The sequence below is a fragment of the Trichomonas vaginalis genome, chromosome III (assembly GCF_026262505.1).
Source record: "Trichomonas vaginalis G3 chromosome III, whole genome shotgun sequence".
Classification (NCBI taxonomy): domain Eukaryota; phylum Parabasalia; order Trichomonadida; family Trichomonadidae; genus Trichomonas; species Trichomonas vaginalis.
The window spans coordinates 21,628,179-21,641,817 of record NC_067205.1 but is presented as its reverse complement, the minus strand read 5'-3'; the positions used below and the strand labels follow the sequence as shown (position 1 = coordinate 21,641,817).

The 13,639-nt window shown below is 34.2% G+C and overlaps 8 protein-coding genes and 4 pseudogenes across 12 annotated transcripts, besides 1 other annotated feature; 9 read left to right on the top strand and 3 right to left on the bottom strand.

Annotated features, from left to right (window-relative positions):
• Positions 1 to 13,639: part of a mobile genetic element that runs on past both edges of the window.
• On the top strand, positions 50 to 613 carry TVAGG3_0739760 (uncharacterized protein; the record flags this gene model as incomplete). The annotated part of the gene is made up of 1 exon (XM_051244828.1): positions 50 to 613. One exon carries the CDS (start codon positions 50 to 52, stop codon positions 611 to 613), a length of 564 nt encoding a protein of 187 aa, XP_051091415.1.
• TVAGG3_0739750 (uncharacterized protein) lies at positions 902 to 1,303 on the bottom strand (the record flags this gene model as incomplete). Its single annotated transcript, XM_001320946.1, has 1 exon — positions 902 to 1,303. The coding sequence occupies one exon, from the start codon at positions 1,301 to 1,303 to the stop codon at positions 902 to 904; it is 402 nt and encodes a 133-aa protein (XP_001320981.1).
• TVAGG3_0739740 (uncharacterized protein) lies at positions 1,329 to 1,970 on the top strand (the record flags this gene model as incomplete). The annotated part of the gene is made up of 1 exon (XM_051244827.1): positions 1,329 to 1,970. The coding sequence occupies one exon, from the start codon at positions 1,329 to 1,331 to the stop codon at positions 1,968 to 1,970; it is 642 nt and encodes a 213-aa protein (XP_051091414.1).
• Positions 2,167 to 2,928, bottom strand: TVAGG3_0739730 (annotated as a pseudogene). Its single transcript has one exon. A coding segment is annotated over exon 1 (762 nt).
• TVAGG3_0739720 (organellar and viral DNA polymerase type B) lies at positions 2,946 to 5,138 on the top strand (the record flags this gene model as incomplete). The annotated part of the gene is made up of 1 exon (XM_051244826.1): positions 2,946 to 5,138. One exon carries the CDS (start codon positions 2,946 to 2,948, stop codon positions 5,136 to 5,138), a length of 2,193 nt encoding a protein of 730 aa, XP_051091413.1.
• On the top strand, positions 5,424 to 5,906 carry TVAGG3_0739710 (phage tail repeat-like family; the record flags this gene model as incomplete). Its single annotated transcript, XM_001295125.2, has 1 exon — positions 5,424 to 5,906. One exon carries the CDS (start codon positions 5,424 to 5,426, stop codon positions 5,904 to 5,906), a length of 483 nt encoding a protein of 160 aa, XP_001295126.2.
• TVAGG3_0739700 lies at positions 5,947 to 7,029 on the top strand (annotated as a pseudogene). The gene has a single exon. A coding segment is annotated over exon 1 (1,083 nt).
• TVAGG3_0739690 (organellar and viral DNA polymerase type B) lies at positions 7,340 to 7,750 on the top strand (the record flags this gene model as incomplete). Its single annotated transcript, XM_001320947.1, has 1 exon — positions 7,340 to 7,750. One exon carries the CDS (start codon positions 7,340 to 7,342, stop codon positions 7,748 to 7,750), a length of 411 nt encoding a protein of 136 aa, XP_001320982.1.
• On the top strand, positions 7,838 to 8,621 carry TVAGG3_0739680 (annotated as a pseudogene). The gene has a single exon. A coding segment is annotated over exon 1 (784 nt).
• Positions 9,291 to 9,763, bottom strand: TVAGG3_0739670 (annotated as a pseudogene). Its single transcript has one exon. A coding segment is annotated over exon 1 (473 nt).
• Positions 9,853 to 10,582, top strand: TVAGG3_0739660 (organellar and viral DNA polymerase type B; the record flags this gene model as incomplete). The annotated part of the gene is made up of 1 exon (XM_051244825.1): positions 9,853 to 10,582. A coding segment is annotated over one exon (730 nt), but the record flags the coding sequence as incomplete, so codon positions are not given.
• On the top strand, positions 11,200 to 13,632 carry TVAGG3_0739650 (organellar and viral DNA polymerase type B; the record flags this gene model as incomplete). The annotated part of the gene is made up of 1 exon (XM_051244824.1): positions 11,200 to 13,632. The coding sequence occupies one exon, from the start codon at positions 11,200 to 11,202 to the stop codon at positions 13,630 to 13,632; it is 2,433 nt and encodes an 810-aa protein (XP_051091411.1).

Sequence of the window (13,639 nt, the reverse complement as noted above, 5' to 3'; positions counted from 1 at the left end):
TTTTAATGGAGATAAAATGAAGCATTTAATACATGACGTAGATGAAGACATGAATGAAAGCTGTGAAAAGCTCAACAGTTCTCTCATTCTTCCTTTCAGTAAGGACTATGAGTTCTGTTCAAATGGTGTGTATTTCTATTGTGGAAAGATGGGTTCAGGTAAGACATTTAACCTCATTCGTCATATACTCATAACAGAACGTTTAGGAAACGACTCTTACTATGACCAAATCATTATATCAGCAACTTCAGACTCTATGGACTCAACAGCGAAAACATTTATGTCAAAAGTTCAAGCCTCTGTCGTTAAAGTTCCAGACAGTGAACTCATTGAATTTCTTCAACGTTACATTCGACGTAAGAGGAAATATTATGTCATCGTTGAATTTATACAGTCAGGAATGCAAAAGACTTCAGAAGAGATGGAAAGAATTATTGACAAACACCACTTACGTCAGTACTCAGGAGTTTACGATATGAAACGACTGACAAACTACATTCTATCAAAACTTTCAAAATACCCCTTCAAAAAGTATCCTTCAAACACTCTGCTCGTTTGTGACGACTTCGCCGGAAAAAGGTTTAGTGTCAAAACCAGACTCACCATTAGCTAACATCATTACTAAAGTCAGACATTACCACTTAACTGTAGCAATACTTATGCAAACATGGAGGTTTTTAGCTTTAAACATAAAACGTCTCATAACTGACTTCGTTATCTTTCAAGGTTTCTCACGTTATGATATTGAACTCATTTGGAAACAGTCAGGTATAACATTACCTTTTGAAGAAATTTGGGAAGCATATAAGTCTCTCATCTCTCCTCGTTCATACCTCGAGATTCATATCATGACTAATACCATTAAAGTCAAAAATATTACATGGGAACGACCAACATTGTTTTAAAGTTTAACCTTCAATTGACTGATGGTAAACAAATTCCATGCATCTCTGTCGCCATTTCTGTTAATATTTTTGCTGTCATTCATATCATCCACTTCCCCATCCGTTAGCTTTTGAGGATATGCGTTAGAATAGCTGTTCTTAAATGAAGGCTTTTCACCTTTGAGAGCATAAACTCTATAACTTTCTGCATACTTTATGTTTGAACCTCCCGAGCCATCATTGACATAAATTTTTATAGGCTTCCACCCTTTGTTCATGTTCCTGCTTCTTCCCTTTGCTCTTTTGTTCAGTAGTTCTACATCTTTATACACAGCTCCTGTCTCAGTGAATTCAACAATATTTTCATTCGTTAGCTTTACATTCAAACCCTTGTCGAGTATATTGTTCATTTCATACATATAAAAGGTTTTTATTCTATATGAAATGAGAAGCAAATCCATCTTAGCTGGTGCCGTTAATGTTCCAATTGAACCAACATCAAATGTTGACTCACGAACGACAAACAATATTGTCATAAAGAACTATAGTTCAGAGTGTTTGAAAGAAAAAGAACCAGAACTTAAGTCGGGACCTTCGGTCTTGGAGCATGGCGCCGTGAATTTAAACTCAGCTTCAAACGCTAACGCTACATCAGATGTTAAGTTAGAGTATCCACCACTGGAGCAAATTCTTTCAAGAGAAGCCAACGACAACCCTTACACAAATGTTCAAACAAATCCTTCAGATAACGTAGACCATTATCTTCTTCAGTTATACCAAACTATCTTACTCAAAGACGATAAGAAGCTTTTGGTAAATCTTATAAGTAAGAACCAAATAATTCTAACAAAGGAGGATTTAGAAAATGTTATATCACGAATAACAGGGAAACAATGTGTCATTGACTATCTCGACCCTGAAATCGAATGCTGTGGTCAAACTCCACTATTCATGAAAATAGGTAACATCCGCATCATTGAAACACCAGGAACTACAGGAGTTGAGTTTAAGTATAAATATTCGAACGAGTATACAAAACTATCTACTGACTATAAGCTTTGTTTGAAATATGTTTTAGTAAATTAAAGCAATTTGTAATATCTATCCAAAACTTCTTCAACAGTATCGAACTCATCTTCATAATGCAAACCTAATCTTATTGACTTGGTGCAGTTTTCACTAACACAATATTTTTCTGTTCTCTTGACTGACATAACTAACTCATTTGTTTCATCAAACAGCAACAACCAAAGTTCATGACCTAATACATAACATTCATACTTTATATTTTTAGCTCTGAGTTCTCTTGTAAGCTGTTGCATTTAATATTTCTAAAAAGTCAACTTCAACAGTCATTCGCACTGGTGCCTTCAGTTCTACAGGCTCTCCTTGAAAGTCAACAAGTCTGAATTGCATGTCTTTCAAATTATGAGGACTAATGCGAACCCATTTACCTAAATGAGTTGCTATGACAGGAACGTTTGGAATGAACATTGAATTGACTGCATAACAAAGACTTATATTCTACTGAACCTTTACTATTAACTCCTGAAATGCCTGTGACATTAGCTATTTTAGACTCAATGTACAAACAATTGCCATAACATACATATGGAACAGATTTCATCTCAATCGTTTTGTCAACACTTTTCAAAGGAAATGTCATATGGTATGCACCCAAAAGAAGTTGTACTCTATGACTCATTCTTGGTATCTTAAACTCTTTCGCATAACTGAACTTCAATGTTCCCTCAGAAGAGAGTTCGACATCTATGTTGTCAATAGTTTCTTCATTTATGAGAGTATCCATGACTCCAGCAATTTTATCTATTCTATACCCAGCTCTGTTAGGAAATGTTATAACACTTCTTTTGTCATCTATTTCAATCTCTATGAAATCTGTTTCATCTGTTATGACAAAAGTTGCGATAGTATTGAAGTCAACAACTCTGAAAGCAAGTGCTTCATTCTGAAGTCCTAAGTTTGTTTGTAGCTTTACTGTCCCGTATTCGTTTGGGTCTGTACTTTGCAAATAGAACAACATTTTATTCTCATTAAAATATGACTATTGCTGCATATGCGTATGAAACAAATGAAGCAAGAAGAGCACATGAACTAGTAAACGAAAACTCAACTTTAACAGTGGAAGGTAACAATTTAGTCATTGACGATGGTAAAACTAAAAAAGTCATTGATTTCGATACTTTTAACACTTATGACCCATTCATTACAATAAGTAAAGTTCCTATCATAAATGATGGAACGGTGCAATATATAAATTCTACAGTAGATGCCTCATTAGTGAAAGTATTAAATGTTCTCATTGAATTGTTAAAGAGCTTTCGATTTGACGACAACATTAAATGCCTAAAGAATTTAGTCATGAATGAGAAACAAATTCTCGGCGTTGCTGGTAGCAGTAATGATGTACACCTTATGACATTAGAATATTATAACGAACATAAAGATGAACTGAAAGGAGAGAAGGGTGACACTGGAGCTCAAGGACCACAAGGACCACAAGGAATACAAGGAATACAAGGAATACAAGGCGAAAGCGGTTTGGATGGTGAAGATGGAAAGGATGGAAAAACTGCTAAATCATGGATATGGAACCTTATAAATACTGGTTTAACAGCTGCTTCATATGGAGTTCTTCAATACCAAATCGGAAAGATATGGGCAGTACTTGGTGAAGAAGTTTTAGATGACGTTAAAAATGCTTTGAACTTCATTTCAAATGGTTCGGATACTATTAAAACTTTATCTGGTTGGATGCAAGAAACAAGGAGTCAAATAGATACTGTAAGACGTATAGCAAACAATGCACGTACGGGATTGGATACTTTACGAGAAGCACAAAATACACTAAAGGAAGCAAATGATATTCTTGGCTCAGTATCAGACATGCATGAAGATTGGCTTAAAGGTATTGACAAATCTTTAAAAAATCACAGTCAGTCTATTGCTGACTACAAGAAAAGTATAGATTTTTTACATAGTGCTATGGACGTACATGATGGAAGCATAAGGAACTTACTTAATGCTAACAATAACTTACCAGGAACTATTAAAGCATTTATAAAGTCCTTTGTAAAACCTGGTGCTCTAACATTTAGGTCTTTGAGAGCAAGAGCATTGAAGTCAAGAGATGCAGAAACTCCAACAGAACCTACAGAAGGAACTGAAACAACAGAAACTCCAGAAGAACCACCAAAACCAACAGCTAATGAAATATTGTTCGAATATTTTCCAAGGTACTCTGTTCTCATTGCATACATTCAAGAAATACTTAAGAAAGCAGACTTGACTTTAGGAGATGATGAAAGTTCTGTATATCTTTCGTTCCAGTTTCAAATAGCAGAACTTGTGAGACAGATATGCTTAATGTATGACAACATCTCTGATTTCACAAGATATGATGACGACCATGACCCCGAACACGGTGAAGAAGAAGTTTTACAAACATCCATTAAGACAGGAAAGGTTTTAACTCAAAGTCTCATTATTGACACCAAAGATGGCGAAGTGGACGTTCTTCAAGAGCTGAAGAAAAATACTTCTGAAGGAGGTGGTGGTAGGCATGAACTTGAAATAAATGAGATAGAAGAGAAATTAGCCGAAAAAGCAGATAAAAACCATGTTCATTATATAAGTTCAGACGAACAGATTATAACGGATTATCATGGATATTTAACACAGGATGAACAAATAAGCACTGAAGATGTTAATGAAAGAAGATATAAATACATTCGTGCTAAAGGTTATGACATACACTGTACTGTACAGTATGACACAGGTAAAGCACAAGAAGCATTTGGTTATAACGATGAAATATATGCTTCGTATTTCTTTGTTAACGGTGTATTAGTTGAACCAAGATTTACTTTGAGAGTTAAGGCAAAAATAACTTTTGAAGATGCTATTAAAAGTAAAGCTGACAAAGATGAACTTGACGCAGCGAACAAAGTTTTGAAATCTCATAAACACAATATCTCCGATATAAATGAACTTCAAGCTACATTAAATAGTAAAGCCGACAAGAACCATACACATAAATCCTTCACTACTGTTAGAGCAGACGACATAATATTGAACTATGATTTGGGTTCAAGTGCACCTTTAGAGAATCCGAGTACAAGCGTAAAAGATACACTTAACAATTTAGATAACTATTGCAGGAATATCGAAGATCATGTCAGAAACTTTGAAACACATGAACTACCAGCAATGTTAGATAAGAAAGCCGACTAAGATGAACTTGACGCAACGAACAAAGTTTTGAAATCTCATAAACACAATATCTCCGATATAAATGAACTTCAAGCTACATTAAATAGTAAAGCCGACAAGAACCATACACATAAATCCTTCACTACTGTTAGAGCAGACGACATAATATTGAACTATGATTTGGGTTCAAGTGCACCTTTAGAGAATCCGAGTACAAGCGTAAAAGATACACTTAACAATTTAGATAACTATTGCAGGAATATCGAAGATCATGCCAGAAACTTTGAAGCATATGAACTACCAACAATGTTAGATAAGAAAGCTGACAAAACAGAGCTTCAAACATTAAAGACTGAAATACTTCAAACATTATATCCTGTTGGTTCTATTTATACGTCAATGAACTCAACAAATCCCGCAACAGTTCTGGGTTTTGGTACGTGGAAGCAGATTGTAGATAAATTCTTATACTGTGCTAACTATTCAAAGCAAACAGGAGGTTCGAAGAAAATTAAAGAAGCAAACTTACCTGCGCGCACTCATACAGGAACGACAAACTTTTCTGGCGACCATAGCCACTCATTAAGAGACCACCCATTATACAACTCAGAGTATGAAGCTGGCAATGACGTTTTATCTACATCTTATAACAATTCAGCAAAAAAGATTTTTCGACCAACTGAACCGGGAGGTAATCATTCACACACTTTCACAATAAATCCAACAGGCTCGGGTGCAGATTATATGCCATCATTTATGACTGTATTCGCATGGTACCGCGTTCATTGAACGCGCTTGAGCCTAGAATAAAATCTTTAACTTTACATAAATGAGCTTGAAAGAAGTATTCGAACAACATCCATGGAGGTCATTTAAGAAGTTCAATGAAGCTGCAAAGAGTTGGGGATTTACTAACAGAGCTGAAGTGAAAAGGTTCTTTGACAAAAATGTTGTACATCAAACAAAAATAAACCCTTACGACTACTTTTTACCAATTTACTCCAACGCTCCTGACGCATACCAATTTGACACTCTCGTTCAAAGCAGAAAAGGAGGACATAACCCATTCCTCATCTTCATTAATGTTAACACTCGTAAAGCATATGCATATCCAATGAAAAATAAAGGAACTCGTGAAGTTTTAAGAGTTTTGCAGACGTTCGTGGCAGAACATCATCCCACTTCATTAACTTCAGACCAGGATTCAGCATACCTCAGTAATGAAATCACAGATTTTCTCATTAAGCATAACATAACTCACTACACTACTGAAGACCATAACCATAACATACTCGGCATCATAAACCGCTTCATAAGAACGCTCAGAGATTTAAACCAAGAGCGAGACTTTACCGAAGAAACAATGAAACACTTTCTCGAAGTATATAATTCCTCAACACACTCTACAACAGGACATACACCAAATTCAATGACACAACAACAAGAAGAAAAGTATATACAAAAGAAACAAAGTCAAACACAAAATATCAGAAATTCAACACAATTTACCCTCATTCCTGATACAAAAGTTCGTGTAGTTCTTGACGACAAACCGTTGACAAAGAAACGTTTAAGGTTAAGTAGAAACTATTATATCGTAGACTCTACGCAAGGTAATGGATACTTTATAAAAGCTGCTGACGACTCTATTGCGTTTTACCCTCGTCATAAATTAGTTGAAAGTAGTAATGGCAAACTTGCTGAAACCATTGACGAAGCAAAGCGAGGAGTGGTTATTGAAATACTTGGCTATAACATAAACGATGACACTTATAAAGTAAGATATGAAGGAGGCGTTGAAGATGTTATACCATCTAAGAACTTGAGAGAGTCAAAGCCAACAATCTGGGACCATTAGAGCGGGAGTACTGGAAAGATAAAAATAAGCTAGAAAGATAAGAAAATTTTCTAAACTTTTTCATTTTGTTGCTGAAAAATGACCAAATTTCATGAATTTTCATAAAGATAAAAATAAAGTTAGTTTTATTTTTATTTATTTTTTATTTTGTATGTAAGACAGTAGTGTCAAACATTGAGTTTGAAACAGTAAGAAAGATTGACAATGACACCAAAGTGGTTAGAATGGTGATTTAAACGTAAGCTACTGTAAGAAATACAACAAATATTCTTTGTCAGACATTATAACACCTTCTGGAAAGAAAACAAAGGACTGGGTTAGAATTGCTTCTACTCAGAAAAATTTTGACAAGAAATCCGAGCTCATGATATCGGTAAGATTCTATGGAACCACAGCATATCTCATTGACAAAAGTCTTATACCAATAATTCTTCTGTGGATTGACCCTGTTGTTGGATATAACTTCATAACTTATGGTTCATTCGACTCAGAACGTTGCAGTGAAGGCTTACTTTACATCGTTCAGAAACCGAAGGACTTCAATACAAAGAGATATAAGATAGGAAGAACATATAATATAACTCAAAGATATGACTCTACCGTCAATAGAGTCAAGGTTGTGTTTGTTAATGATATGAGAGCCGCAGAAACAGAACTACTCGAAAAGTTTGAGAAAATGTATGGTGCTCCCATAAAAGGTAAAGAAACGTTTGAAGTAGATGAGATAGATAAAGCTATAAAATTATTTGACGAAGTTGCTGAAAAATACATGTAAAGCGTTTATTTTTGGTCTTTGTGAAAGTCAGAAAATAACGCTAATTTTTTTCTAACAAAAATTTTTATCTTGTATGTAAAGACAGTAATGTCAACATCAGAGAACACAAAACTGCTATCGTTCATGAAGTCATAAATGAAGAATACGAGTACATACAGTATAACACAGTTACGTCTCATTCGTTCAGTCAAAGACGATATGTACCAAATGCAAAGTATAATGAATGCTCTTTGTTCTACAAAGCAAGCATATCATTGGTTTGAAAACCAACAGACAAAAGAACTTTTAGAAGAATTTCCTCATATGATTGCTTTGCAGAATGAAGAGATTCCGTATGAAAATCGCAAGAATTTGGCTCCTGGTTTGAAAGGTTATTAATGTTCATAGACTTTTAGTAAACGCTGTAGCAATGTGGGCTTCACCTCGTTATGCTTGTTATATTTTCATGATGTTAGATGAACTATATAAAGCAAAAGATGAAGTCATTGAATCCAAAGACAAAAGCATACAGAAAAGAATACCGCGTTCAGTACCAAAAGGAAAGGAAAAGAGTTATAAGTATATGATATATACTGAAGAGTTGGAGAAAGAAGAAGACAGAGATATGGTTATGTTGCATTTAGTGAGAAGAAACAACAAGAGCTTTTACGACTTAGCTAAGATATATAAATCTGACAGAAACTGGTTCTATCGTGAAAACTTACCGATTTCAATGACACCGAATGAACAAATAAAGGAAATTGTCAAAAATACTCTTCCTCAAACACACTATGACATCAAAGGTTGCACAATACTTACATTCAAAGAAGACTTAACATTACTGAAGGAAAAAATAACAGAATATTTCGACAACTTCAAAGAGGAAGAATGAAAAAAAAATCTCGTCGGGTGCCACGTTAGGACCATAGTGGAGAAAACCATGATAAAAAACAAAACCCTTCGTCAAGTTTATTTTGTTTTTACCATTTAATTGTTTCCATAAACGCTCCATGTCGAACATAATTGACGAAGAGAGAATCGTCTGATCGTCAAGTTTATTTTGTTTTTACCATTTAATTGTTTCCATAAACGATAACATAAACGATAACATTAACGATAACATAAACGATAACATAAACGATAACATTAACGATAACATTAACGATAACATTAACGATAACATAAACGATAACATAAACAATAACATTAACGATAACATAAACGATAACATTAACGATAACATTAACGATAACATTAACGATAACATAAATGCTCCATGTCAATTATGTTCGACACTGATAACATTAACGATAACATTAACGATAACATTAACGATAATAAATGCTCCATGTCAATTATGTTCGACACTGATAACATTAACGATAACATAAACGATAACATTAACGATAACATAAACGATAACATTAACGATAACATTCATTTTTGCATTAATCCTGCTGTGTTGTCAAAATGTCATGTTGTCATCATTTTTAAGAGAAGTTAATTAACCTGGTGACAATAGTGACGTGGTGACACCATCAGTTATTCAAAATAAATTTTCTTATAAAGCTTCAGGGTCAATTTCTTCAACCATTTCACTTCCTTCGTCAATGTCAATAGAAGCTTCTTCAACCTTTGGTAAGAATTTCTGTATAACATCTTTGTTCGTTATTGTCTTCAGAGATGAAGGATAATATTTCACAGATGTTTCACCTTCTTATATTCTTTCTGTTCGGAAAGATTTAAAGCAATACTGAAGAAGTCAACGTTAGAGTTCTTTATGACAGTATAATGAGTATCTTTGACATTCACGAAGAAACTCTTTTGTTTCAAAACTACTGCTAACTCTTGTGAAGTATAACGTTTGCGGTCAATGACGATAGCTAATGGTCTGACATACTGACCAAACTTAGATTCTTTCACAAACTTCTTGTTAAAGATAACATTAACATTTGAAGCATTATTGAACTCATTCTTGATGGCAGTAGCGAGAGCATTGTATGAAAAGAACTTGCAATCTTGCATGTGTTTCATTAAAATAAAAATATTAAATTATTTTGAAAAATAACTTAAAAAATCTAATCTAATTTTTTCAAAAAATATTTTTTTATTTCCTACTAAAGATGTATCGGAAGTTGTCTAAGTTAGAACACTCGGAAATAAAACAACTTCTTGCAGAAGCTAATATAGATGTTGCAAAGCATTACGCAACAAACAAAAAAGCACTCGCTGACATCCTCAATGACTATAATGGTGCAATAAGTTATGATAGAATTCATGAGTTCATAAAGCCGCAACGCGGCAAGGACGAAGTCCATGCAAGAGCATTTCCTTTAAATGACGTTGCTATTGACTTATATCATAGACGTTCAGTACCTCATGAAGTAAGAAGAGAAATGTTTGACATAACAAATGCAAACGTTGGTGAAACAAGAAGAAGAGACGACACACTGAAACAACAGAGAAGAGAGATGTTTAAGAGCGCTATAGAACAAGTTCGCAAAGCTAACGATGTCCTTCGTTCCATTGACGACAAACCAAAAGAAGGTGAGAGATGGTTAAAGAAAGATGAAGAGAATAGGAAGAGGAATGTTAAGACAGGCAATAGACTCATTGACTTTAACATCGAAGCTTTAGATGAACCAAACAGAGACTACTTACACAAACATTTCGGTAAGGTTTTCATGAGACTCTTAGAGAAGATTAAAATAAACTCACAACAGAGATGGATGGTATGTTATAAACTTGGTGGAAAGTATGAATGTTCTACGTTAAACCTCAATAATATTGGAACATTACTACATCAGCTCTTGAAGGAGAACTTTATATCAGAGATAGAAGCAAATGCTGCAGGTATTGTTGAAATGCACTATGACTTCTTCTTGACAAACATAAAGAATCTTACTGAAATAAAGATGTATGATTTAACAGAATATGAAGGCTTAACGATGTCAGATGTAAAGAAAGGCAAACCAAAAAAGAGACCATATAGAGATGAAAGCACACTGACAAATGACCAGAAAGCCATTTTGGAAGCTCTTAAGCAAACAGGAAACCCAGCACTTATAGAAAGCTTTTGGAAAGATAATAGTGAAAAGAAGTTTTATAAGAAGAGAAGCGGTCAGTTCTGGAAGTATCTTTGCACATTACCTATAAATCTTGAGCGCTACCAAATCTTCAATGAACTGAACAAAAGAACTGCAGCACTTATGACAGAAGACAATTGTTTCGTTTATGCTTGCATTCAGGCTGGAGTAAATGAAGAAACTATTGACCACATGAGAGAAGTCATTCGTGTTAGAGACTTTCCTCAAAGTAAAGTACAAGAAATTTCTGACGCAACAGGTATAGCATTTAATGTTACCATTGGTTATTTCAATGACTCAAGACATAATGAAATAAAGAGATACATACCAAAAGAATGTGAAACTGTTAGAACTATTGACTTACTTCTTGTTGAAGACCACTACATGCTAAATGAAAGATTACCAATGACAACATATTTCATTCACAACTATATAGAAATCTTGAAGGAGTGTGGTGGAATGAACATTGAGAAACAGATGAAGATTTATACAAAGAGAGAGAACAAATATATTGTTCGTTATGATAGAACAACACCGTTATGGGATGTTATGAAAACATTGTGGGAGTGCAAATATTTCGAACCTATTTCTTATGGAGAACTTTTCACATATACGACTGACTTATATAAACAGAACCTTGCACCATTTAAAGATTTGACATATGCTCCAAAGTATTGTGTACAACTGAAGAAGAAAGCCGAGTCAAAAGAAGTAAATAAAAATAAGTGCAAGTTCATTCCTGAGCACGTTTTCTTTGCTGACTTTGAATGTAGCACTGATGGAGTTCATAAAGCCTTTAACATTTGTTATGACAGTGAAGATGGTTCAGTGAGTGAAAGCATTTGGGGTCAGAACTGTGCAACAGAATTTTTGGAACGACTTCCTGACAAGAGTTTAATATATTTCCATAACCTCAGTTATGATATAAACTTCATCTTAAGACACATGACAGAAGTGAAAGGAACTCCCATCAATAAAGGTTCACGAACAATGCAAATAACGGGAATATATAAAGGTAAAGCAATCATTATTAAAGATTCATACACTGTTATAAATAAGAAGCTTAAACTATTTCCTGAAATGTTTCATTTGCAGTGTGATGAAAAGGAAGTATTTCCGTACAACTACTACAGCAGTGTTTTGTTAGCAAATGATAACAGAACTGGTGTCATTTCTGAAGCGTGTAAGTTTATCCAGGATGTGGATACGTTCATGAAAAACATAGATTCCATCAAAGGTTGCAGAATAGATGAAAACCATTTCGATTTAGAAAAGTATAGCACATTTTATTGCAAACAAGATGTAAGAATTTTAAGAGAAGGTTTTGTTAAGTTCCGCAATGACATATTGAAAGAATTTGATTTAAACGTTTATGACTACGTTAGTATTTGTTCTATTGCTAACAAATTGTTTGAGAACAGAGTGTACTTCCCGAATGGAAATTTATATGACCTCTCAAATAAACCAAGAGAATTTATTTCACGCTGTATTCAAGGTGGAAGATGTATGCTGTCAGATAACATTAAACAAAAGAGCGAAAAGAAACCCATTGCTGACTTCGACGCTGTTTCATTATATCCATCCGCTATAGCAAGACTTTATACTTTAGAAGGTATACCGAAAGTATTGAAGAAAGAAATGTTAAGCACAGAGTATCTCATGAAACATTTATTCGATGACGACCAAAAGGAACCCATTGGTGAAAAGTTTATGTCTGGCTTCTTTGTTCTCATTAAGATAACAGAGATTGGAATACATAGACACTTTCCTTTCATAGTTTGTGACCCTGAACTAAATCCAGAACTTAACATTCCCAGAAGTTCAAACACTTGCTGTTTAATGTATGTTGACCATATAACATTACAAGACCTCATAAAATATCAAGGTGTCAAATGTGAAGTGTTGCAAGGATACTATTACGATGGAAACAGAGATATTAGAATAAGAGATGAAGTAAAGAAGTTGTTTGAGTTAAGGTTAAAGTATAAGAAAGAAGGAAATCCTTTGCAAGAAAATATAAAGCTCATTCTGAACAGTATTTATGGCAAAACTATTCTATCTCCTATTGAGTCAAAAATAACCATAGTAAATGACAAAGATGCTATAAGATATGCCATCAGAAACTACAACCATATAGTGAAGTTCGAAGGTTTGGATGGTTCAGATAAAACTATTTTCAAGCTAACGAAAAGCATTTGCAGACACTTTAACTTCTGTCCACTTGGTGTTAACATTCTGTCTATGTCAAAACGTATTATGAATGAAGTATTCTGTACTGCTGAAGATATGGGACTTCAAATATTTTACCAGGACTGTGATAGCATGCATATTTTCAATGAAGACATACCAAAGCTTGCAGCAGAGTTTAAGAAGAGATACGGTCGCGAACTTATAGGAAAGAACCTTGGTCAATTTCATTCTGACTTCGCAGAAATAACACCTGGAAAACAAAGTTTAGCATACAAGTCAATATTTTGTGGAAAGAAGACCTACATAGACTTACTCACGAATGATTTAAATGAAGTTGCATTCCATGCACGTTGTAAAGGTGTAAAACAAGACGTCCTTGCTTTAACAGCTAATGAAATGTTTCCTGAAGCTATACAATGCTATTACAATGAAGATAAGAACATTCACATACCTGTTGGAACATATGACAAAGACTCTGAGTTCAGTTTAATGAAACTTTACAAAGCACTTCATGATGGTCAAGAGATTGCATTCGACTTATGTAAGTCTTCTAGTCCTTGCTTTGCTGAAAAGTTTAACTTCTCAATAACGACTAAAACAAGCTTTATTCGTAAGTTGAAGTTCTGAGGTCATT